At 39.9% G+C, this 26,599-nt stretch overlaps 3 protein-coding genes across 6 annotated transcripts in view; all 3 read right to left on the bottom strand.

The window, feature by feature from the left end:
* Positions 1–648: 648 nt before the first annotated feature.
* crygm4 (crystallin, gamma M4) lies at positions 649–1,503 on the bottom strand. Its single transcript, XM_058778874.1, has 3 exons — positions 1,495–1,503; positions 1,100–1,339; positions 649–924 (listed from the first exon to the last, which is right to left on the bottom strand). Exons 1-3 carry the CDS (start codon positions 1,501–1,503, stop codon positions 649–651), a joined length of 525 nt encoding a protein of 174 aa, XP_058634857.1.
* A 5,505-nt stretch (positions 1,504–7,008) lies between these two features.
* Positions 7,009–12,802, bottom strand: sowahcb (sosondowah ankyrin repeat domain family Cb). The gene has a single exon (XM_058778969.1). The coding sequence runs from the start codon at positions 10,081–10,083 to the stop codon at positions 8,572–8,574; it is 1,512 nt and encodes a 503-aa protein (XP_058634952.1). The 5' UTR covers positions 10,084–12,802; the 3' UTR covers positions 7,009–8,571.
* A 2,428-nt stretch (positions 12,803–15,230) lies between these two features.
* LOC131542351 (methyl-CpG-binding domain protein 5-like) overlaps positions 15,231–26,599 on the bottom strand; it is a 34,831-nt gene continuing 23,462 nt past the window's right edge. For all 4 annotated transcript variants that reach the window (XM_058778968.1, XM_058778964.1, XM_058778965.1 and 1 more), the window contains exons 6-10: positions 19,326–19,552; positions 18,281–19,240; positions 16,846–16,919; positions 15,637–15,712; positions 15,231–15,517 (exon numbers count right to left, since the gene is read on the bottom strand). In XM_058778968.1, coding sequence (XP_058634951.1) covers positions 15,458–15,517; positions 15,637–15,712; positions 16,846–16,919; positions 18,281–19,240; positions 19,326–19,552 — 1,397 coding nt within the window. In that variant the 3' untranslated portion in view covers positions 15,231–15,457. The remainder of the gene's footprint in view (positions 15,518–15,636; positions 15,713–16,845; positions 16,920–18,280; positions 19,241–19,325; positions 19,553–26,599) is intronic.

Consider the following 26,599-nt stretch of genomic DNA (forward strand, 5'->3'; position numbering starts at 1 on the left):
CAATTTATGTTCAAGTTAAAAATTGGAAAGACCCATGACCAGTGTGAAAAGGTTGGGAATATTACTTGTATATGACACTTTTTGATTCATAAATTATTGTACTGCAATAAAATAATTTCAGCATTAGGCTATTCTGATTACCAGGGCAACATATGTTAACTTTTACTGTTTTTGTGTGCTGGAATTAGATAAATAGGTACACGTAGGGGAAAGTGGGGACGGCTGCATAGAGGAGCAGCTGCAACATGGCTTCTTCAATCAGAAATGAGTTACAGTAATGGTATTCATACTGATAATGCTCTATTAGCCCCTCATCCTTTCTGGAAGAAATCAGCCACATGTGACCATTCCTTCTACAAAAAAATAAATAAATTTGATGGTAAAAAAAAAAAAATTGAATTTTTTAAGATCACATTTTTGGTCATTGTGTCTAAGTTGTTTGCATGAAGCATTGTAAAAACATAGCATTTTAATCAGTGTTTTCTTAACTTCTTATAGTCATAGCAGCCATGTATCAATTATTTTATGTTAAGCCAAGTCGAGACTTTTACTTAATTATTTTTAAATGTAACAAACACAGCAAAATGAATAGAAAGTAATTATGAAGGTCATTTAATTAACATCCAAATCAGTAATGATTCATCATTATTAATTGCAGGGGTCCATGATTCTGCGGATGGAGCTGAATCTGAAGCCGTGGCCCATGTCTCTGAAGCTCCTGTACTCTCCAGGTCTCAGGTACATCATTCTGCCTCTGTAGTGGGGCTGTTCATATAGCAGCCAGTGGCCATCCATCACGTGGCAGGACCGCATGTCAGACATACAATAACGATCCCTCATGGACTCACAGTCATCCGTCATCTCATACATCATACCACCAAAATTCTCTCTCTCGTAGATCCTCATCCTGAAGGGTCCTCTGTGCTGTTTTTGAAATAAAGACTAGTGAGAGTGCCACACTAAAGTCGGTAAGTACAGTTCTAATGACATGCTTCTGCAATCGAAAGCCTTTTCTCGAATCATTGGTCATGTAATTGTGTGGCAGTACATATCAATAAGAGAAGCAGAGTTAGTCACTGATAAGAACGGAGTGCCATACCTGAGGAATTGTACGGCAGGATCTAATCGAGTCACTCAAGCCCATTTGCGTGCAGTCGGAGTAATCACCCCTTCGCACAAAAAACTGGTTTCCAATGAAATTGGAGCGATCATATACCATAAAGCAGCCGCTCTCCACCCTGCAAGAGTTGCAGCGGCTCAGATAGGAGCTGAGCTCAGGGCAGTCATTGCCGGTCTCATAGGAGCGACCTTGGAAGTTTCTGTCCTCGTAGAATATAATCTACATGAAGCACAAAGTCAAGTCTTTCACATTGTATCAAAGACACTAATGAAGACAAGCTAGTAATGCTGTCATTGTTTTAATACAAGAATCAGTAATTATACAGCATTATGTTGTATTGTTTAGTATTGTGCAGAAATGTTTTCAGTGCTTACCTTGTTCATGGCTGGTTCTGTGCAGGAATGATGAACCGCTGCCGCTTTTATACTTGATAAGCTGTGCTGTAGCTTTTTGTTATTCAAATAGTCAAAGCTGATGAACAAGCAAGAGGATTTTTCTGTTAATTTCTGTGTCTATCACAGGCTTCCAACAACAAAAACTATTCTGCCTCAAACGCAGTTTGGACCTGAATGGTTTTAAAAGTTGTATTATTTATTTAATCCATTATCAACACAATAAGAAGTACAGTACCCCTCATACCCAAATCACATGTAGTGGTGTGGGATGGAAGTACAATATAAAGTAGAAAAAATATATATAAATTTGCACATTATTCACACTTGCTTCATCACAAAAATGGTAAAGTTTAAATCAGCCTCAGCCTGACTATTGTGTTGTATTTAATTTTTTAATTTTTTAATTATAGAATAATACAAGGTGGGAAAAACATGGAGAACATTCAAATCATTTAACACTGACTCCGTCATCCCTAACCCATCATTAAAACCACTAATTATTGATGATTTCAGCATAATGGTGGGAAAAAAATGTTTGGAAAATAGTTCAAGCATTTATAGAGCTAAAACTCCATAGAGATTCTCCAAAGTTTTCTGTACTCGTTCCGCTTTTTTGGGGGATTTCAGCAGGATATTAAAAGTGTTGGGGAAAGTTACATTTAAAAGTAATGCATTACAACATTGCATAACTTCATAAAAAAAAGTAACTAATTACGTTACTGTCATGATAAGCGCACACACAAGGGAAGCAAGGAGACGAGAGGTAAACTTCAAAATAACAGTCTTTAATTAAATGCAAAAAGGGTAACACAAGACAGTCAGGGACTCACAAGAAACAGGACATCTACGTTAATACCAGACAGGAAACAAGGGGCAGAACACTATAAATACTGAACTAAACGAGATCATAAAACACACACAACTGACTACAAATGAACTAATAATGAAACAATAAGGACAGGAACAGGAAACTAACCAAATACGGGCACAGGAGGGAGGGAAACACACAAGACACAGGAACACAGGACAGACAGTTACTTAGTTACCTTTTATGGAAAGTAATGTGTTACGTCACTTTTGCATTACTTTTTAAATCTGGGCAGGGCTTGCTTGTCTGTTTTTAATATATAACATTCTATTTTTGGCAGATGTTAAAGCCCTTTCACACCAAAAGTGAAATGAATAAGCCTGAGGCTGAAGGAAATGTAAATTCACATCTGTACAGCAGAGCGCACAAAAAAAATGTTCAACACTCTTCAGCAATAAAAAAAAAAAAAAAACGAAATGAAACCCAAATGTCATGATTATCTAAAGTCATATTTGCTTATTGATATGGTTGAATTGCATCATCGAAGGTTAACAGCTAAGACACTAGTTAATAAAATGGGATTAAATACATAATGTATATTTAAAATATTTGATTATTGAAGGTTGGTATCATATCCTGAGTTTGCATTTGACTGTTTTTATTCATTTTGAGGAATACTGAATCTGTTTTTGTGTGTGAGATGAGTAAATGCATGTTCATATTTAGTCTAGAACTACAGTAAGATCATGTTCACACACAACGCTCTGCACTTACTCTTGATTTCTCTCAACATGGCAACACCAGAGCTGTCAGTCAGGACATGGAAACTAAGTAACTGGTGTTACTTATTTGAAAAAGTAACTCAGATATTTCCTTCTAAATTAAAAAATAATGTGTTACTTTACTAGTTACTTGAAAAAAGTGATCTTATTAGGTAACTTGCGTTACTTGTAATGCATTACCCCCAACACTGGTTATGAACTATCAGCACACTTCCTTAAAGAGACAGTCCACCCAAAAAAGAAATTCTGTCATCATTTACACACTCTCGAGTTGTTCCAAACCTGTATGAGTTTCTTTCTTCTACTGAAAACAAAGAAGATAATTTGAAGAATGTTAGGAACAAAACTGTTTATGGTAGCCATTGACTTTATAGCCAAATCAAATTTCTTTCATAACAGATGAACTTCGCAACATTAACACTGTTGTTAATGAAAACATGGAAACAAACTGAGCTGAATAATGACACTATTGTCTTCTGTAGAGATGTTTTACAGTGAAACTGAATTTGTTTCATAATTGATGAATTATGTAACATTAACTCGGTTATTTTCATGTTTCCCACTGTGAAGCTGTTTTGAAACAATCTACATTGTATAAAGTGCTACATAAATTTAAAAAAGGTCATTCATCAACAGAAATGTGATATAAAACTGATTGTATTATGATCAATGACCGTCAGTTGAGATCAGTCTTATTCACATGCCAAATAAATGTTTGTGTTTGTGGATCTGAGGCCTCAGACAAAAGGTCCGTGCTGATGATTCAGGGAGATTTTCCCATGAAGGTGGACCATGTGCCAGTAGAGTGTACTGGAGCGCTGAGAGCGCTGAAATTACAGAACAGCCTCTGTTTGATCCATCTGAGTGAACACACACAAATAGGGATGTGCCCAAAGCCGAATACCTTATTCGGAAAGGCACGGATAATGGCTTCAAAACGAATAACGGATTTATCCGAATAACAGAAAAAATATTCGGCAGACACAATCACATGTTTTTTGGAACAGCACTACATTAGTGAGGTCTGCGGTTGTTAAGATTTGTGCAATAATAATTGCTTTGATAGCGTTTGACACAGTTTCGTACGGATAATATCATGGTGATCATTGTGTTTGTCTAACAAATGTGGTCTCCTCAGCAATAAACTATACTTTTTTGATTGCTGCCTGTCAGTGCCAGAGAAGCACTGTTGCCAGATATTGCTATAAAAAACAAACACAACCCATCTCCTAAAAAATGCACCAAAATAAGTTTAAATCTTGTATTTTGCAAATAGGAAACAGAATCTCTAACCTCCACCTTCATCCTCCCACTTTATTAATGCCCTAATTACTTTATTAACGCTGTTACATTAAGTATTAAAACAAGTCCAGCGACGCTTAAAATAACTAGATTTGGCAACATGGCGGAGCAGAATGGAGGCTGCACTTGCCACTCCTGCGTTTCGCAGCTGCTGCGAGTCAGCCACATGAATTTATTTGGCGACATGATTTTAAATAATTTTTCATAAGGTTTTCAAATTTTATTTTTGAACATGAAACATTTACGGAGGTCTGGACCTCATAGCTGGCTATGGGCCTGGATGTGTAAAATGAATGAGTGTAAAAACGCATTACATTTACCCTTTTCGTGAATGGCATTACATTTAATTATACAAGACAAAGAAAAGCAATGTTTGATCAAGGCTTTTGGAGGGTCCAAATTATTTGTTGCGCTCTGTTGATAAAAAAACTCGTAAATGATCACAGACTCCTGCAACACATGATCTAAGTTACTTAAAGTTCAAGCGAGCTTTATTGTCATTCTGCTATGATAGGCTGCTGAACACTTTCTTTCCATTTCTATTTCTTTTTTTTCTACTAGTGCTCTTATTTAAGATTATGGATGCTTGTCTCTTGTCAAATTTGTACACAAAGTTTCACTGGAAAATAGGAAAAATAAAGTTATTTTTCTTTTTTGATGATGTTTTAAATAGAAGATATTTACAGTTATAATTTTAATAAAAAATAATACTTTCTTTAGTTATACAAATCATATTTGTTAAATGAAAACTACGAATCGAACAGATTTGCATTTAAAATGGTATTTTCGGACTTCCTGTGACGTCATGGTTGTGGCGGCAGCCTGATTTTTAAGCTCCCAGAGGAGAATTTGTAAAAACTAGCCAAACCTTAATTACAAACCTTATTTTCTGCAAAAAATACTCACAATAAGCAATCGAAATGGCCTGCAATCGAAAAGATACAGATAAGAAGGGTAAATCGTCGAAAAAAGAAGAACAACTGAACCCAAAGGACGAGGGAGGAGAAGAGCACATGGCGGCAGTGCTAGCCGAGCTGCGAATACTAAGAAAGGAGCACGCTGAAGCCTCTAAAGACACTAAAGACTCCTTAGCAAGAGTAGAAGCCGCACTAGCCGAAGTAGACGAAAGGATGACGAAATTAGAACAGCGTGTGTCTGAATACGAACAGAGGCTGAGTGATGCAGAAGATAAATCGCAAAGAAACGAGCGAGCCCTTCATTACTTCCTACAAAGAGATGCCAGCTTGTCTGCAAAATGTGAAGACCTAGAGTCCAGAGCAAGACGGAATAACGTCCGCATATACGGCGTGAAAGAAGACGAAGAAACCAACAAAGACATGCTGAGTTTCGTAAATGATCTCATCCGAACCTCACTGACATTACCAGAAGAGCTCAAATTAAATATAGAGAGAGCACACCGCTCGCTGACTATGAAACCGAAAGACGCAGCGAGCCCCCCGACGGTAATCCAAGAAGCATGGAAACATCGCGGAGGAGTGCCATATAACGGACAGAGGATTTTCTTTGACCAGGACTACACGTCAGACATCCAGAAGAAACGCAAGCAAGTAAGAGACGTGATGAAATTGCTTAAGGAGAAGAACATCAAAGCTCAATCGCCATTTCCTGCCAAGCTGAAAATTCACCTGAAATCTGGAACGAAGACCTTCACGACCCTCGCAGACGCGGATGCAACGCTCGGAGAGCTGGGTATCCAGGTTCAATTGAACGAACGAGAGACACTACAGGCGGAACTTTTGAAAAACAAATGGACCGAGGCTTCAACGTCAAACAGAGCGAATTCAATGACCAACGCGGACTTGAAGAGCATTCTCCATGGTGGCCTTCGATGAACAAATGAAACATTTCTGAACTGAGTAAGTTAGTGATTTATAAAAAAAAAAAAAAAAAAAAACCATTTAAGTTATCCTGTAACACATGTTTGGCTAGTTTTATTATTTAAAGATAACTAATAAGAGAGGATGGGTTCTCCTCAGTAGAGCGGTTTTTATATTTTTTCCCTTTTTTTTTTTCCTCAACGTTTACACTAGGCCATATTACAGGCAACTTATCATGCGTAAGCTATACGATAGTTGCAACAGCACTGTGTGCACATCCCCAGAGAGATCGGTCACAACTCTCTGTCCTTGTTGAGACTGAGTTTATGCTTGTTAGAACAGTCGGGTTTTTGGAAGTTGTTTATTTTTTTCTTGTTCTATTTGTGAGATCTTGTTCTCCACAATGGTGGGAGTTATATGTTATTCTTACAATTAAGCAGTCACATAAGATGCTTTGTAAACACGGGTATGGATCTACATTTGGAAAAGTAATGTCTAAAAAGGTCAAAATCATGGGATACTGTTATCCACATGGATAAATTGATTATAGTAAGCTATAATGTCCGTGATTAAACCATCCTATCAAAAGGAAGAAAATATTCAATCAGCTCAAAAAAATGCAATGCTCAATTGCATTATTACAAGAAACCCACTTATCAGAGAATGAGCATATAAAATTAAGAAGGGACTGGGTTAATTTAGTATATAGTGCCTCAAATGGGAAAAAAAGAGGGGTGGCTATTTTAATCAACAGAAACTTGGCTTTTAATGCAGAGAAGGTGATACAGGACAAATCAGGTCGTTATGTCATGGTGGTTGGGACTGCTGGAGGAAACGAAGTATCCATACTAAATGTATATGCCCCAAACGAGTATGATCCAATGTTCTTTCAGTCTGTGAGGACAGTGTTTGTCCTGCTCCATCCGTATGCGAGATACGCAGGCGATAAAGAGAGGCGGCAATGTAATGCAAATATAGAATGGGTTATTTTTTGCAGGTTAGTATAAATACATACTTTTTGCTGGGAGGAGAAAATTTTAAATTCTGAAATATACAGATTTAGTACAATATAACACTATATCTCAAGGAGCAAGAAAAACATGAATCTTTATGTCATGACCACTTTAAAGAAATATAAAAATAATTAAACAATAAATAATAAACATTGTTCCACAGCCCTTGAATATCATATCTTAAAATGATCATGAACACAGTACATCCAGTATTCGAGTTTCCATCGTTATATTTCAATGATTTTGGCAAAGGTGTCACTGATCACAATATTCTTCTGTGAAATAAAGCCTGCAAGTGCATGACAGCAGAGGTCTTCAGAACACTAAAAATCAAAAGTGCAGGAAATACTCTACTATTTGATTATTACATACGATATTCACTTTACTCACATATCAGCAAAAAATGTTAAAGGTCCTTTAAGCATCAGATCTGTCTGGTGGGTGAGTTGTATTTCAAAACTATTTACTGTAAAAAAATTATGGGTTACACTTTATATTAGGTGGCCTTAACTACTATGTACTTACATCAAAAAATAAGTACAATGTACTTATTGTGTTCATACTGTACTGCAAAACACTATTGCTGCTATTGAGGGGATACGGGGAGGTTAGGGGCAGGTTTGGTGGTCTGGGTGGGTTTAAGGGTGGGTTAAGGTGTAAGGGATGGGTCAACAGTGTAATTATAAATGTAATTACAGAAATTAATTACAGATGTAATCACATATAGGTATTTTTAAAAATATAAGTACAATGTAAAACATGTATGTACACAGTAAGTGCATTGTATCAAATGATTAATTCAAATGTAAGTACACAGTAGTTAAGGCCACCTGATATAAAGTGGGACCAAATTATGCATCACAAATCACTTGCTGGAAAAGCCCCAGAGAACCCACACGCAAATACATGAAGACATAGAATAGATATATGAACACAAGTCCACTATTTTCAGGACACTCAACAGTAAGTAACAGCTACTCTTCTAATGTCAGTGGGTGTTATTTACAAACAATTTAGTTTAACAAAACAAAACCAGTAATTCAGGACAAAAAAAATAAATAAAAATGTAACAGTGTTTCTTCTAAACTAAAGTCAGTTGTCTGTAACTCGGCTTTATTCAGAATTCAAAAGACTTTACAGCCTCCCTTAAAAGAAAGGTTTTACATACTGTACGTTGTGTTCAGCTATTATCTTCACAACACCTGAAGGAAGAGAAATAATATCACACCATGGTTGTGTTTTGGAAGACTATAAAACACATTTTGTGCAAGAGATAAACAAAAGTGTCAAATGTATTTGAAAGCTGCAGATATTCATCCAAAGAGGTTTGATTTGGGTCTTAAGAGGTTTGGAGACTCTTCTGTAGTATCTTTCTCAAATCTGTCAAGGAGAGAAGTGCTGTGAACTATCTGCGACCTCATGCGGATTTTATTGAGACTGGGTTTCATTTTAGTAAAGGAAGATTTCCTGCGGAGAGATTTGTGTTTGGTTAAGTCCTCTTCGCCGCAGTTCTGAGTTTTCAGAGGCCTGAAGTTAGACTGAATAACTCTCGACAATCTCCAGCGCGTCGCGTCTCCAGCATCCACGCTGTCTGCGTCAGACTCCACGCACGCGCCCGCGATGTCCAGGATGTTTTGCGAAATGTCGCTCTTCAGGTACTGACACGCTTTTCTCCCGCTGTAATCCCGCACCTCCACGTCGGCGTCAAACGCTCCGACTAACAATTTGACGACCTCGAGATGACTGTGCATCGCAGCCAGATGCAGAGGCGTGTATCCCGCGCTGGAACGCGCGTCGACGTTCACAGCGACTTGATGCTCTTTGGCAAAGTTGACAAGCATTACAATCAGCTCGTGTTTGCCGAGCTTCGCAGCCCAGTGCAGGCAGGTGAATCCCGTCACGAAGTCCCTCCTCGTGAGGAGGCTGGGGTCTGTGAGGAGCAGGCGCTGGAGGCTCTCCCAGTGTCCGTCAGACGCGCACATCATCCACTCGTGCTCCAGCGGCTCGAGCGTCGCCGCGGCCGCCTCACAGTCGCTGTCGCCCCGCGGACCGTCTCTGCATCTGCCCCAGAGCGCCTGCGGTGAACTGTTCACGTGTTTGCGGCTGTTCTTCGGAGTGTTGCTGATGGAGTCCGGCTGCTCTTCATCTGTCAAATCATCGATCTGCCGAAGTCTCGGGCGCTGAGGTCTGTTTTCTTTCCCAGCCTCTTCCTGTGATTCGTCTTTCACTTCAGAACTGTGAGTCGGATCTCTCTGTAAACATACCGAATTACACGCCGATATCTCGGGTCTTGGACCTTTCTCTGCCGCCTGTGCTTGATTTATTTTCATATTTGCAGCAGGTTTGTCCTCCATCGTGCTGCTTCTTGAATTCCCCATGAGTTCAGATTCTGTTCTGCTGTTTACACCCTCTGGAAATCTGACAGAAATATCCGGCTGTGATTGTGCACCTCCTGCATTACCAGTTCCGTAACCTGAGCCAGGTAACATCCCTTCTGCTCCTGCACGGGCCTCGGAGGACACGCGGTTTCTGGGCTCTCCGCGGGATTTGCGCTCCTCAGCTGGACTCTTTCTGTCACTCTTCTCGCTTGAACCTGATGGTTTCCTAAATTTCTTTTTAAGGCAAACGTATTTCTCGCCATTTTCCTCTTTAACGTAAGCCACGCTGTCTACGTACCGTTTAAAGTCTTCCTTTGCCACTTGTTTTAATTTAGGATCTTTGGGCATTGTCGCACGAAAATGATCCATTAAATCCACGTTTTTCACGCGACCTCCTCTCTCCTTTATGAAATATAAAATCGCTTCTTGGTTGCATTCGGTCGCCATCGGGTTTATTCATGAAGCTTACGAAATACTGCCTCTGTAAATCAGCTATAACAGACATCTACCTAGAAAACACCGATGTAAACAGACAAAGCTGCGTTTTTCCACCGTTAATCGGCTTGATTCTCCCCTCCCCGCCTGGACCTGCAGTGCTCGGCTTGTCCTGCAGGCGGCGCGCTTCTCTGCTCGAGAGTCTTAAGAACTGATTTATCAATGATTCATCACAATATGTTCCGTTATTGTTTCATGACAGATGCCTAATGTATCGGAAGTCTAGTAAGAAGCGTTTATGAACACTGAGGTGACACGTAGCTTTACGGTGATTGTAAAATATCATATTTGTTTTCCAAGTGTTAGTATTGTTTTTGTTCCTTAATAGTAGTTTCCTCTGAAAATGTTTTCTAGAGTCAGTTTGGAAAATACTTGCTCCATTTTTTAACAGTGTGCTGTTCTTCCTAAGAGCAAAGTTAATTCATAATTTTTAAACAATGGTCATGTGCAAACAAGCACTTATAGTTGCAAAAACACAGTTTTTGATCCATGTAGTTTGGCAACGACGATGCTAAAGTGTGATCAAAACAAATACACTGACAAACATCTTTAATGAACAAACGTTTAATAATTTAAAGTGACTAATGAAAAACTACAGAACAGTCTTTTTCAGACCTTAATGATTTTCTGTCACAGATCAAACTGGATGACAACCATTCGAAAAGCCTGTTCGTGCATCTAGACTGGATTACTGTAATGAAATATTAGGTGGTTTTCCTGCATCCTCAGTAAACAAGCTGGCATTCTTACCAGGTCAAGAAAATATAATCATATATCCAAGTGGATGCTGCACACTGCTGGTGGTTGAGGAGAGAATGCCCCCCCCCACCACATGATTGTAAAGCGCTTTGGGTGTACAATGCACAATAAAGAGCTATATAAATGCATCATTCATTCATTCATTCATTCATATCACCCCGATTGCATCGTTTACTTTGGATAACTGTTAAGTTCTGGATTGATATTAAATAATATTTTTCTAAATAAATAATACTTATACATACAATACCCTAAATGGTCTGGCTGCTTTGTTTATAACTGATCTTCTACTGCACTACAACCCATCACACTCTATAAGGTCACAACATTCTGGACAATTGATAGTACAGAGGAGATCGAAGTCCACTATATAAAGCTTTCTCTAATTTGGCTCCTAGACTCTGGAATAGCCTTCCTGATGATGTTTGAAGCTCAGAAACAAGGTTTTTCTCTAATACCTCATCAAGGATTTTTTTCTGGTTTCTTGATTGTAATCGGTTAAACTGTAAAGCAACTTTGAAACAATGTGTGTTGTAAAAAGCACTATTCAAATACATGTGAATTGAAATTTATGCCTGGTTCCACATCATTCAGACTATTCATACATACATCACCTACATTAATCAGGCAAAGCAATTTAGCTTTCTTTTTTGTAGATGCGTATGTAGTGTTCTGCACTTCGTTCTTCTGCTCTCGCTTTGTGTGGCACCGTCATGAAATTTAACACCGTAGTACTTTTGATATTGTTAGTTCTTTTGCAATCAAGTGATCAATCTTTGAATTTCTAATGTAAAACCGATGTGAACTTAGTAACTAGTAGAGCCACATTTAAAACGTTTTTTGTTTCTGATCAGGTGCCAATGCGCAGTCCAGACTGGAACAGCATTTTGGTCAAATCCACTACACGATGTCCGTCAATGAATCATTCAAATCACACCACATATCAACAGGACTGAGGTCTATTGTTTCGTTCCGTCTGTCTGCAGCATATGGACCCTTTTCACACAAACCCTAGTGCCTTTCCAAGAGATGAAGAAATATAAACCGCTGGATTTCATCGGGTATAAGAGGAAACGTTAATTTTACAGTCACACTTGATCACTGCAGAGTAAAAAAATAAAATGCTAGGGTACTTTTAGCACAAAATATGGTGCTGCAAGTAGAGATTAATTTTTATATACGTTTTAAAGTAAAAAAGATGCTAGATCTATGTTAAGGCAGAATCATACCACAGCTGGACAAAGCAGCAGTTTCTGCTTCAGTATTTCTCTTATGAGTGGCTCATGAACATGTTTGTGATCAAGTGCAAATGCCTACAGAATCTCAGCTAGACACAAGTTTTGTTTTTTTCTGGATTCTGAAACATTTCGGTTGATCTTAGTCAACCTTTTTCCAACATCCAAAGACAGATTTGCAGTAATTACAGGAGAAACCTTCAGACCATAAAAAACTTTTGTGAAAATGTTATACATGTGAAATCTTGTGTAAAATGAGGTGCTTCATCACATGATCATCAACAATCACAAGGAAACATTAACAAGTGACCCAAAATTTCTAGCAGTTCCCTCTGTTAGCTATCTATTGATAGACAGTGAATACTCCGATGAGGAGACTACAATTTAAGATTTCAAAAAAACTGATCCATCACGCTGCTACTAGTTAGTGCTGGACCTGATCCATCACGCTGCTACTAGTTAGTGCTGGACCTGATTCACCTGCTTCCAGCGACTCATTTTATTGGTCGCCTCTGAATTTAAGGCCGTTTTATCGCTGCTAAGCAAAGGACTGTATATAAACAGAAAAATTTTAATATTCTCTAATTTCTAAAACTAAAAGTTTAAAATTCATGAATAATTTTGTCCAAAAAATAAAATATAAAATGTAACCAACCATTGCTGAAACTAACTGAATGAAATGGAAATCTACAGTGAATTTGAAAATAGTATTAAAACATGAATTTGAAAAAACAAAAATATACTTTCAATCATTTCTGATGATCCATCATATAAAGCTACTTTAAAAACGCCAGTTTAATGACCAAGATTTAGTGACCAGTTTTTAATTGAAACATTGGTGCAACATCATTTCAATGTCACATCACAGCATGACCTGTAATGTTCACAATATTTACAAAACTGCTGTTTAGGACATCTTAAAAAATCAAATGAAACAATAAGAAATTATGGACTTTAACAAACTAAGCCTAACAGCCACATCAAAGCTATCAGAAACAAACATAATCAAGTGCACAACATACTTTACAAAGTCGACTGCTGTAAAGTACATACTGGTGAGAAAATATATACTCAGATACGTATTGAAAAAAAATATTGACATCAGAAAGGTTTGTAATACCAGTCAGATACCAATCATAAAATAGCAAGCAAAGAGAATAAAATAAAAATGTACACACACACACACACACGCACACGCACGCACGCACGCGCGCACACACACACACACACACACACACACACAGGAAATGAAAGAAAAGGAGTCAAGAATTGAAATGGAAAATGTTTTGGGCAACACTGACCACATGAACACAAAATGTTTTGACCTTGAACAGTAAGACTTTGAACACAGAGCCGCAGCATTGCACTGACATCAGAGCCGACTTCACCAGCAGAGACGCACGAGCCGATCGGGGCTTGAGACATTTCTCCTCTGAAACGCCATTACAACGATATCTGCGCCCATATAGTTCCCAGTTCCACTGAATGGAAATATTGCACTTAATTTCGTAGTGAGATTTCTGTGAAGATTGACGACAAGGAGAGAAAACAGCCAATAGCTGGCATTTAATCTGCCCTGCTTTAGAGTTTCAAACGGATGCAAACCGATGAGTGTGTTTCACACAGCAATATGCTGCAAATCCCACACGTATCTATAGAGTTTATGCACAAAAATAATTTAATCAGCTCTTCATATTGAGTTAGTGTTACTGGAAGATGTCCATGTCTCATCGTGTTCTCCAATGATTCTGTACAACCGACAATGACCTCTGACCTGTTCCATATCCCAGTCTATGATCCCTAAAGTCACTTCTCTAACCCTTCTGATCATGATTCATGAAAGTATAACAGACACCAAGACAAAAACAAACTCCTCTCAGTTTGTCACTCAGAAGTGACATTTCCCATGAACCCCTTTAGAACTTGAATCTGAATGATAGCAGGACTTTCCTGAGTCTGTATGAGATTCAACACATCTACAGCTCATCGGTGTCTTTCCATAATGCAACATCACCACCGTATTACACCCAGAATCGGCCGCTCGGTGGTTTCCGACGTCGGCTGGCCGATATGTTCCCGTTTGCAACTGATTCTGACTCCTGACGTGTGGATGCAGCGCCAAAAAAGTCTGCAGCTACTGACAGCGTTTTCCCTTTTTCCACATCACTGAGATAAAGCGATTGGTGTTCGGCTGGTCATGTGATGTCATGAGGCCCCTGAGCCTCTTCGTGTAGAGTAAATCTAATTTTATTTCATTTCTGATATGACTGGAGGCTTCTATCATTAAGTGGACAGCAAAATTAAGATTTTCCACAAGTACTGTTAATTTTTTGATGAGTGAAACTTTAAAAGAAAAAATACTGACTGCAACCTGAAAGGCAAAGAAACACTGTGTTAACGGAATAATACTGAAGGGTGTGTGTGTGTGTGTGTGTGCACACAAGTATAAGGCTTTGTGCGCAGGGCCGTATTATTGCCAAGTTTAACTGAACATGTCAAATAAACAGGGAGTCCATGCATCATTTATAACACACATTTTAAGGCCCTTAGTTTTCCTCTTTGTTGGCCATTACAGTATGAACGACTCCAAAGAAACCTCACAAACCAGTGCTGTCTAACACAAACAAGAGACCAACTTAACCGTATAAAGACAGAAAACACAGCAAAATGACACGGGACAATTATAAACATATTCATGTATTAGTGTTTAGTGCTGGAAGACCTGAACTATATATAGAAGCCCACGAGCTCGAGTCCAACCCACATCTAACCCATTGAGCTGGTGAAGTCCACTCCGACACACACACACACACACACACACACACACACACACTCAAAATACAACTCAAACTGAAGCTTAGAAAAGTCTCAGATTGACTCTTATTCATTGTAATGTCGCAGGGCCTTATGGGCCGACGAGACATTTCTGCTTTGTGTTTTGTACAGCTGAAGATAAAGTGTGCATTGAGTTGGCTTGTACATGTCATTATCCTACAGTATTTACATTTCTTCCCATGTTTTTACCATGAAATTTCTGTATTGTCTATATACACATCGAAAACATATCAGAAATATTTGGACTGTCTGTGTTCTTAAATGCAGTAATTTTCTTTCTTTCTTTTTTTTTTTTTTTTTTTTTTTGCTTTTTTGATATTTTTCCTTGTACACTAGAAAAAAATAGTTCTTCAGCAAGTTGTTTTTGCTGCCTTTTCTAATTGGCTGATCCAGCACCTGTCAGTCACTGGATGAGGGCGGGGCCACGATGAGCCGTCTGCTAGAGTGTAGCACCACGATCAAAGAGAGAGAGAGAGAGAGAGACACTGACGCTGCTGTTATCTGGAGATCTTCCTCCTCTTGGGTTTGGGCAGTTTGACTTGACGATCCTGGTGAACCTGCAGAACGACAGACAACAGCTTCACTGTATCATCCCTTCATCCAATCAGAACAAGCTCCATGAGATGTGTGTGTGTGTGTGTGTGTGTGTGTGTGCGCGCGAGTGTGAGAAACTCACAGTTCCAGACATCTTATCCAACTCACTCATGGCCTCATGAATCGCAGCTTCTAAATGATGATTCAGCTTTCCCGCCCTGCAAGAGAGAGACACGAGACGCATTAATAACGCACCTCTAAAAACAACAGACGTCAAGCCAAACTGCTGCACAAAAACACAAGCACTCAGAAAGAAACATGAAAGAATGTGACATTAATTACTTGTACTATCTTAGTCTATGTATTATTGACATTATTTGGTTGCTAGATGAGTGTTTCCTCTCAACATCTCACCGCCATCGACTGGGGATCAGAGAGATTAACGAGATTTCTCCAGACTTCCTGGTCCCTGGCCCAATTCTACTCGTTTAATTTTATTGTCATAACAGCATCTATAGCTATTTTCAGGGATCAAAGTATATTAAAAGAAACAAACACTGTAGGAATTGAAAAAAATGAGAGAAACAACTCATCAATATAACAAACATTTTATAAGATTTTTCATTTCAGTATTTGATAAATGTAAGATTATTCCTGACGAAACATTAAAAAAAACCCATTAAAGAACTCTGAGTAAAGACGTTTCCCTGGCCAAATAACCTTATATCAAAGAAACATGCATTTTCTGGAGAGCTGCTCTGAAACCATATGTATTGTGAAAAGCACTACGCAAATAAATGTGAATTGAACTTACAATTGTGAACCTATCATTTACATTTACATTTATGCATTTAGCAGACGCTTTTATCCAAAGCGACTTACAGTGCATTCAGGCTATACATTTTTGTTTTATCAGTATGTGTGTTCCCTGGGAATTGAACCCACAACCTTTTGCGCTGCTAACGCAATGCTCTACCACTGAGCCACAGGAACACTAGAAATTGGCTGAAATGTGACTTTGAGGCATTAAATACAGAGCACTGAAGTGTATAAAATGCCATGAAACTATTATCCCATTCGGTATGTTTGCTGAAGGGAGAATCAGGAAATCTGAGAGCATTATAAAGAGGAGTCTGGCGGGACGCAGATCTCAGATCAGCTGTAGTGTCGTGTGCTGGTCTCTTATGGCTTATTATTTAACAGCATGTTGGCACTCAGACACACTATTCAACATTCGCAATTTTTTTTTCCTTCTCGAGTGAATTTTTGGTTTGAGCATCTCTTTTTTTCTCTTGTAGATGTTTTCCAGCGTGTGAGCGTTTTAGGATCCCTGTGTTACAGAGAAACTTACTTCCTGTTTTTTTTGCTGGCTCTGTCCAGCATCTGAAGGTCTTGTGTTAGTGTTTTCAGCTGCTCCGGTTCCACCTAAACAACAAGAGTTCAAACAGCAGATCTGTTACTGCAACATTTACTACTGCAGTTTAAAGATTTGACTTAAATCTTTGATCTCAAAGCCCTTATAATCCGCACAATCACTAGGTGCGTTTACATGGAGCACTGTAATCGGTTTAAAAGTCCAATCCGAATGAAAATGCTCCATATAAACACCTCAATCGGAATAAAAATGCCCAAACCGAATGAAATTGTAATCGGGTTGAGAGGGGTGGGATAAACCTTTCTATAAACCGAACAAAATTAAAATCCTGCCATGTAAACACTTTAAACCGATTACTTTGCGTCTACATCATCACGTCCAGAGGTCGGGTCGTCAGAACGTGAACGTGATGTCGGCAACGGTACCTTCTGTGATTTGGGGACACCGACGCTACAGTAGAGACTGGGTAATAGTGGAGGTATAAAGTTAAAATTTCCATTATACAGTTAAAAACACATTAGAAAGGAGAACGCTTGCTGTGTGACGGACTATCTGCTCTCATGTCCGGAGTGAAAAACAGATCTGAAATGAAGCGCAATTTTCTGCTTTTCAGCTTAGAAACAACACAGTGATGATAGTGAAAGTAGCTCAAATAAACAACTTGACCAAAAGTTGCCTTTGTCATTTGTATTTGTATAGATGACAGATTCATAATTTCCGATCTGCTTGAATTTATACGTGCTCACGCCATGAATGTTGTACGAAACACGATTGTGATAAAGCAATGCTCCTTTGATTCATTGTTCAGCAACTCTTGGTAAGAAATCGTGTATTTGTTCCATTTAAGTACAGTACAACTTTGTAGTATCAGAGTACAATTAATCTCAGCTGCATTACAGAGGCGTATGATTTCTATGATCGCGTTCTGGCCATATGACTGAGCCGAATGAACGCAAGGATTCAAATATTAACCGCTTATTCTAAGCAAGTGCAAACAGATATTAAAAATATTAACGTAAATATGGGCGTTTTTTCCTCTGGTGACTTGTTTTTGTTGTCACTGTAGGCTATTAGCATATCCTAAAATCGAAAGCACAGGCACATGTAAACACCATATCGGATTAGATAACGTCTCATGTAAACAGTTCATCGAATCTTTCAATCGGAATGATTTTAATCGGAATGACAAAAAAGTGTACATGTAAACGCACCTACTGACAAGTTCACAAATCATCACTCGCGCCACCAAAACCACGAGACAAATCTCACTGAAGCGTTCACCGCTGCTCTACGGCTACATGACACATGACTCTTCTGTAATATATTTACACACTTTATAATAACAGACTGACGGACTTTTGCGTTAGGCACCTTCAAGGGCATATAGACAGGACAAGGCAGCGTCTCTTACCTTGGCCTGTTCTGACAGTTGCATGCTGGGATTGCGCCCATGCTCTTCTCCCATCAGTTTGTTCGGCCAGGGCGGGAAGCCTTTGATCGGCCAGACCAGCTCGCCCATATTGAAGGCCCGGGGCCTGTAGTGCAGCAGCTCGGCCGACGGAGAGTCGGGGTGCCGCAGCTCCTCCTCGCTGCTGAGGCTCTTGGTGTCCGAGGGGCTGGGCGCACAGTGTCCGTTAAAGTGCCCGTTGAAGTGAGTGTAGTCTTTGAGCAGCGGCCCTTCCAAGCTGGTGGAGGATCCGGGCGACTGGTCATCTCCAGTGAGCGGCTCCCCGTATCCGGTGCGAGGCAGCGCTCCGTTGAGCTCCAGCCGCTCTCTGGTGCGGTGGCTAAACCGCAGGCTCGCGCTGTCGTCCGTCTGAGCGTCGGAGGCTGTGTCCGGCGGACACTCCATCAGGGCTTTCCTCTCCGCTCTGCTGCTGCGCACCTGTGTGGAGCACTCCAGGAACTCCTCTCCTCTCCAGGGCGCATGGCTGGGCTCGTCCCAGTGTGGCCGCGGCGAGCGGAAGAACTCGTGGGCGTCAGCACCGTCGGGCGTGTTCTGCTCGGAGCTCCTGCGGTTGGGCGGCGGGCGGCTTGTGCCCTCGGATCCGCGTGGCGCATGAATGACGGCGCTGACGGCGTGAGGCAGGCCGAGCGGAGGGCCGATGGAGGCGGTGAAGGCACTCATGGCGCGGAGCGCGGGGACGGGGCTGGCCTGTGTGCTGCCGCTTGCGCCGGCAGTGATGGTCACGTGCATGCCTTTGCCAGCGGCGTCCACCACCGCTCTGTAGATCGCATCCACCGAACTCTGGCCTCCAGAGCCTCCCGGCACAGAAACCTCACCCTGCAGCTTCTGCGGAGCGTCGCGGTACAGGCCTGCGTCTCCAGAGAGAGAGCTCATAGCCGGCGGGCCGCCATCAGGCATGCAGCCCTGAACACACAAACAGAAGCACGTCATTAGAGCAGAGTCGCTACAGTCAGAGAAAAGAGCTGTTTTACTGGACTGAGTGAGTCACCTGATAATCCTGGTACAGGCAAGGCAGGCTGTTGGAGTTGGGAACGTTATTGTCTGTGAAAGGAGCCGTAGTGAAGGAATGGCCCTGGCCGGGATAAGCGGAGACGTGCAGCGCCGGATGCTGATGCTGCTGATGATGATGCTGCTGATGCTGATGGTACAGGTGCCCCGCGGACGCCATCATCTGAGGAGTGTTAGCCATGCTGCAGCTCAGCGCCGCCGCATCACCTGTTAGCAACAACAACAGCGTCAGCGGTCAGACACGGAATATCACTTTATTGTGCTACCAGACAGTTAAAGTTAGAATTGATCTGGTTGTTGAAAAATTTCCTTATTACAGAATTTACATTTGTTTTAGAGAGCATGATCACTATTTCTTATATTTGAATGGCAGCCCTAGTTAAAAAAAAAAAAAAAAAAAAAAAGCACAATGTTTAAAAACTAAAACCACACGATGTAAGACAATATTATAGTTTAAGCAAAAGACTAATGTGAATGAATCGATTACTAACTTTGTCAAAATTTACACATCATGCTAGTAAAACCACTAAAACTAAAAAACAACATGTAAGCGACGCATACACTGCACATATTTCATGCTTTCCTGGAGGCTCTTGAAGTGTGAAACAGTGGCCCCGTGTCCCTCAGCTCCGGCTCTGATCAAACACACCTGATCACGATCACCACGCTCTCAGGATCATCAGGTGATTCTGATCAGACGGGACGTCGAGGGGCTGAAGTTTATAATTATCTGTTTACGGAGAGCGTGTGTGTCGTTTGCGGAGCTGCAGATCAGCGTGTGTGTGAGTGAATGCTAACGCATGATGTGTGGTCAGTTTGCTGCTTTTCAAGGTTTAATCAAGCTTAAACTACACATTACACTGAAATGACACGCATGTGTGACAGCAGTCGTGTTGTGTTGTGTAGCGCAACGAACGCTGAGTGTCACAGAACGACGGCCGCTGCGGACCGTGTGTGATCGACTGCCAGCGGCTGCTGGGGAGGTTGCCATGGAGACAGCAGTGAGGTGACTGGTACTGCTTTCCAAGGTATGATTCACACACACACACACACACACACACACACACACACACACACACACACTCACGACTGAATGGGTCAGTTGAAGTGTGTGTACACAGGGTATAACGCACAGGTTTTTAAGCGTGTTAGTGAAAGAAAACAGAAACAGGCCTCAAGCAGAACATGCTAGTGCTGCATCTGTGCAGTGTTAGCAAAAAAAGGAGCAATTTACATGCATGCATTGAGGACACAACCTCTTTTTTTCTTCTTTCTTTTATTTTCTTACAGTCTATCAAATTACTGAATTTGGGTTGTAAGTGTGATTATGACAGCGGTTGTTATTATGACATTACGGTGAGCTGACAGCAGGTAATCTTCTCTCTAATGTAATTAGCTTGGACAGATTGACTTAAAGGGATAGTTCATTCAAAAATGAAAATTCTGCCATTAATTACTCACCGTAATGTCGTTTGAAACCCTCAAGACCTTCTTTCATCTTTGGAACACAAATCGAGATATTTTTGATGAAATCGGAGAGATCTCTGACCCTCCATAGACATCAATGCAACTAAAATGTTCCCAGGTCCAGAGACGCAGTAAGGACATCGATAAAAGTATTTTCATAGCGCTGTAAAATTACGATTGAACCACTGATGTCACATGGACTGTTTTACCGATGTCCTATATAAAAATATCTTAATTTGTGTTCCAGGGATGAACGAAGGTCTTGCGGGTTTCAAACGACATTAGGGTGAGTAATTAATGACAATTTTCATTTTTGGGTGAACTATACCTTTAATGACTGAGATTTGAACACTCTTTTCAAATGTCTCTCATATAACGATCAAAAGATGCTGCAACATCAGCAGAACCCGCTTACAGGAACAGGTGACGATACAACTCGTGTCTCCAAAAAATTAACAACAGAAAATCCTGCTTATTTAGCAAGATTAAACAAATCGAGGGAAAGGCCGGTTTTGCCTTGGTTAATCCATTTTGACCCTTGATTTAGTGCGAATATAATAGGGGTGGGAATCTTTCAGTACCTCAGTTTTTTTTTTTTTGGACACACTGGACGTCAAACGCACCAGTATTTTGATACAAAAACACACCAGTCTATAGTATGGGTAGTCCTGACTCAAGAAATCAGTGTTTCCTATTAACTTGCTAATAAATCAGAATTCCCATTAGGGATGTGCCCGAATCCGAATAAGCACATACATACACACATATCTATCTCTCTCCATAATATACATATACACATATTAGACAGTTGTGCTCATAAGTTAAACATACCCTTTGTAGAATATGCAAAGTGTTAATTGAAACAAAATAACAGAGATCATACAAAATGCAAGTTATTTTTTATTTAGTACTGTCCTGAGTAAGATATTTTACATAAAAAAATGTTTACATTTAGTCCACAAGACAAAAAATTGCTGAAATGATTCAAATATCCCTATTCAAAAGTTTGGGAACCCTTCGTTCTTAATACTGTGTGGGGTTACCTGGATGATCCACGGCTGTTTTTTGTTTTGTGATATATATAATGACTAAAGGACCCCATTCAAAAGTGTACATACCCTTGAATCTTAATGCGTGTCATTTCCTGGATGACGCATTATATTTTGTGATAGTTGTTCATGATTCCCTTGTTGGTCCTGAGCAGTTCTGTTGGAAAGGGTTCAAATATGCAGATGATGTTGGAAAACGCAGGACTGTGCAGGAGCTGGGGGATTTTTCTGAAGAACAGCAGGCAGCTGAACTGCTCAGAACCAACAAGGGACTCATGAACAACCATCACAAAACAGAAAAACAGTCGTGGATCATCCAGGAAATGACACACAGTATTAAGATTCAAGGGTATGTAAACTTTTGAACAGGGTCATTTTAAAAATTCAGTCATTATTTTGTCTTGAGAAGAATATATAAGTGATCGGTTATGTGAAATAGCTTATTAAATAAAATATAGTATTAAATTAAAAAAAATTTTCATGATCCTTATTTTGTTAAAATGATAAACATTTTCCATATTCTGCAAGGGATATGTAAACTTATGAGCACAACTGTGTATAGATAGATAGACAGACAGATAGATAGATGTGTGTGAAGAGTGAAGAGCAAAAACAAGGAAGAAACTGATTCTAAATAAATCATGACTGCATGACGGCAACAGTAGGTGGCCATATGCACCACAGATATGTATGATTTGCACATACAACGGAAGAAGAATAGCGTGTTCGGAAAGGAAATGACGTGTACTATGGAACCCCTAAAGGGAATAAATACGAGATGGGAGGAAAAAATATATTTCGATGCTTTCTCTCGCAATTATATCTTTGGGTATAATTATACTGTCTATCAATTGCGGGCATAACGGAGCCGTTAGCCTAATGGGGAAGTCGTGGCCTAATGGTTAGAGAGTCTGACTCAATCCAAAGGTTGTGAGTTCGAGTCTCAGGTCCGGCAGGAATTGTATTGAGGGTGGAGAGAGCGCTGTACATTCACTCCCCCCACCCTCAATACCCAATACCCTTGAGCAAGGCACCAAACACTCAACTGCTCCCTGGGCATAAAATGGCTGCCCACTGCTCCGGGTTCACGGTGTGTGTGTGTGTGTGTGTCTATCATATCATATGTCTATCATCTATCATATGTTGCTGCCTTCATTACTGTGCTATACATTTAAAAGAAATGTATTTTAATTTTATAGTTTATATTTATAAATAAATACATTTACTTGTTTTCATTAATGTATTACAATACACGGTTGCCCACTGAAGCTAAGCAGGGTTGAGCTGGTCAGTAGCTGGATGGGAGACCTCTTGGGAAAACTAGGTTTCTGTTGGTAGAGGTGTTAGTGAGGCCAGCAGGGGGCGCTCACCCTGCAGTCTGTGTGGGTCCTAACGCCCCAGTATAGTGACGGGGACCCTATACTGACAACAAGCACCGTCTTTCAGATGAGACGTTAAACCGAGGTCCTGACTCTCTGTGGTCATTAAAAAAATCCCATGGCACTTCTCGTAAAGAGTAGGGGTGTAACCCCGGTGTCCTGGTCAGATTCCTTCTGCTGGCCCTTATCAATCACAGCCTCCTAATAATCCCCATCCACTTGATTGGCTCTATCTCTCTCTCCTCTCCACCTGTAGCTGGTGTGTGGTGAGCGCACTGGCGCCGGTGTCCTGTGGCTGCCGTCGCATCATCCAAGTGGATGCTGCACACTGGTGGTGGTTGAGGAGAGACCCCCCACATGATTGTAAAGCGCTTTGGGTGTATTGCAACACACATTAAAGCACTATATACAGTGGGGCAAAAAAGTATTTAGTCAGCCACCAATTGTGCAAGTTCTCCCACTTAAAAAGATGAGAGAGGCCTGTAATTTTCATCATAGGTATACCTCAACTATGAGACAAAATGAGAAAAAAAATCCAGAAAATCACACTGTAGGATTTTTAAAGAATTAATTGGTAAATTCCTCTGTAAAATAAGTATTTGGTCACCTACAAACAAGCAAGATTTCTGGCTCTCACAGACCTGTAACTTCTTCTTTAAGAGGCTCCTCTGTCCTCCACTCGTTACCTGTATTAATGGCATCTGTTTGAACTCGTTATCAGTATAAAAGACACCTGTCCACAACCTCAAACAGTCCAACTCCAAACTCCACCATGGCCAAGACCAAAGAGCTGTCAAAGGACACCAGAAACAAAATTGTAGACCTGCACCAGGCTGGGAAGACTGAATCTGCAATAGGTAAGCAGCTTGGTGTGAAGAAATCAACTGTGGGAGCAATTATTAGAGAATGGAAGACATACAAGACCACTGATAATCTCCCTCGATCTGGGGCTCCACGCAAGATCTCACCCCGTGGGGTCAAAATGATCACAAGAACCGTGAGCAAAAATCCCAGAACCACACGGGGGACCTAGTGAATGACCTGCAGAGAGCTGGGACCAAAGTAACAAAGGCTACCATCAGTAACACACTGGAGGAGAAAGAATGCTGAGTTGCATCCAAAGAACACCATACCTACTGTGAAGCATGGGGGTGGAAACATCATGCTTTGGGGCTGTTTTTCTGCAAAGGGACCAGGACGACTGATCCGTGTAAAGAAAGAATGAATGGGGCCATGTATCGTGAGATTTTGAGTGAAAACCTCCTTCCATCAGCAAGGGCATTGAAGATGAAACGTGGCTGGGTCTTTCAGCATGACAATGATCCCAAACACACCGCCCGGGCAACGAAGGAGTGGCTTCGTAAGAAGCATTTCAAGGTCCTGGAGTGGCCGAGCCAGTCTCCAGATCTCAACCCGCTGTTGCCCAGCGACAGCCCCAAAACATTACTGCTCTCGAGGAGATCTGCATGGAGGAATGAGCCAAAATACCAGCAACAATGTGTGCAGACTTACAGAACACGTTTGACCTCTGTCATTGCCAACAAAGGGTATATAACAAAGTATTGAGATGAAATTTTGTTATTGACCAAATACTTATTTTCCACCATAATTTGCAAATAAATTCTTTAAAAATCCTACAATGTGATTTTCTGGATTTTTTTTCTCATTTTGTCTCTCATAGTTGAGGTATATCTATGATGAAAATTACAGGCCTCTCTCATCTTTTTAAGTGGGAGAACTTGCACAATTGGTGGCTGACCAAATACTTTTTTGCCCCACTGTAAATGCATTAATTCAATCAACAATACAAAGAACAATGTGTAACATTTTACCAGATTTAGTCCTACACGTATTCACTGTTATTTGTTCACCACTAAATAATGTTATTTCACTAAATGTTTAGATTATGAAATTGTGCACTCATGATTTTTCTATAAAAACTTTTGCTGCTAAATTATCCACTAACCTAGTATTTTTGTCATAGATTTAAGATATATTTTTTCATGTTATTTTTCATTAAAATGAGGTTGTCTATATTTAGTAGATTGTGTTTAACACACAAAAGAGTGACACACAGAAGTATAGAAATTCTACATTGATTTTTTTTTTTTAAAACTGCGTTGGTATCGGATCGGAATTGGCCGATTCTCAATTTTGTGGATCGGATCTGAAAAAATAGTATCGTTGCATCCCTAGTTATTATCGTATTGACCCAAATATAAGACAATGTTTTTTTTCTTATAAATGCATCTGAAAAAACATGGTCGTGTTATATTCAGGGTCTAGACTTTGACATGTCAATAATACACCCATGGCAATTGGTGTCGCCAAATACGCGTAAAACGAGCGTGCCAAGAAATAACGTATTTTGTGTGTTGTAACAATGTTAGAACATCGCGAGTGAAAACAAAAGAAAAAGAAAAGATTATAGTGGCTATATAGTCGTGACTCATGTTAGTCTGATAGGACCAAACTTCCTCTGTAAGGGATTTTAAAACATAAGATAGTTCGCAGATTTGAAGACTACAATAGGATTTCACTTCTACTGTTAGTGACATTTTGCTAGACTACTATGAGATGGATAGCCTAATTGTTATATAATTCAGATGGGCTACCTGTTCTTTTTATGCTTTATCAAAAAGTATATATTTAAAACTGTGATTGGTGGTACATTTTACCAATATTTACCATACTTTCAAAACAAAAATTTAAATAGGAAAAATATGCAATATGAAAATAATTTAAAGGGGTCATATGATGCCATTTTAAATATCATTATTTTGTGTATTTGGTGTAACAGAATGTTGACATGCTTTAAATGTTCAAAAAACACATTATTTTTCAAATACTGCACATTATTGTAGTTCCTCTATGCCCCGCCTCTCTCAAACGCGTCGTTTTCTACAAAGCCCCTCCTTCCGACAAGCATAGTCTGCTCTGATTGGCCAGCTGACACAGTGCATTGTGATTGGCCGAACACCACAAGCACGAGTCGGAAATGTAACGCCACGGCAACCCGTCAAAATAAAAGTCCGGTTTAATTTGAAGACATTGCAGCAAAAATACATTACTATTGTTCAATGTACATACTACTAAAATTATGAAAACTTAATTTTTTAAGGAATGATCACACAACATTTCTTCCGTGTTTTAATTTTAATAGTAAATCCCCTTTGTTTGCCAAAAAGTTAAATTTTCAATAATTTAAAGATAACTAAAATTAATGTTTTATGCCTTCATTTGATAACCAGATACACAACACAGAATTTCTGAGGAAAAATAAAACATTTCATAAGGCTATTTTAAGAATAAATAACAATAAAACATTAGATGAGAGAAAATAAAACACAACTTCATAA

This window comes from Onychostoma macrolepis, chromosome 06 (assembly GCF_012432095.1).
Source record: "Onychostoma macrolepis isolate SWU-2019 chromosome 06, ASM1243209v1, whole genome shotgun sequence".
In the NCBI taxonomy this organism is placed as follows: Eukaryota; Metazoa; Chordata; class Actinopteri; order Cypriniformes; family Cyprinidae; genus Onychostoma; species Onychostoma macrolepis.

What these genes read in the sequence shown, in the direction of transcription:
- crygm4 (XM_058778874.1), bottom strand. An exon ending in CCTGCCGTACAATTCCTCAG is followed by an intron (nt 925 to 1,099) that starts GTATGGCACTCC and finishes TTTCAAAAACAG; the next exon opens with CACAGAGGACCCTTCAGGAT.
- sowahcb (XM_058778969.1), bottom strand. Translation starts at nt 10,083, where the DNA reads ATGGCGACCGAATGCAACCAAGAAGCGATTTTATATTTCATAAAGGAG.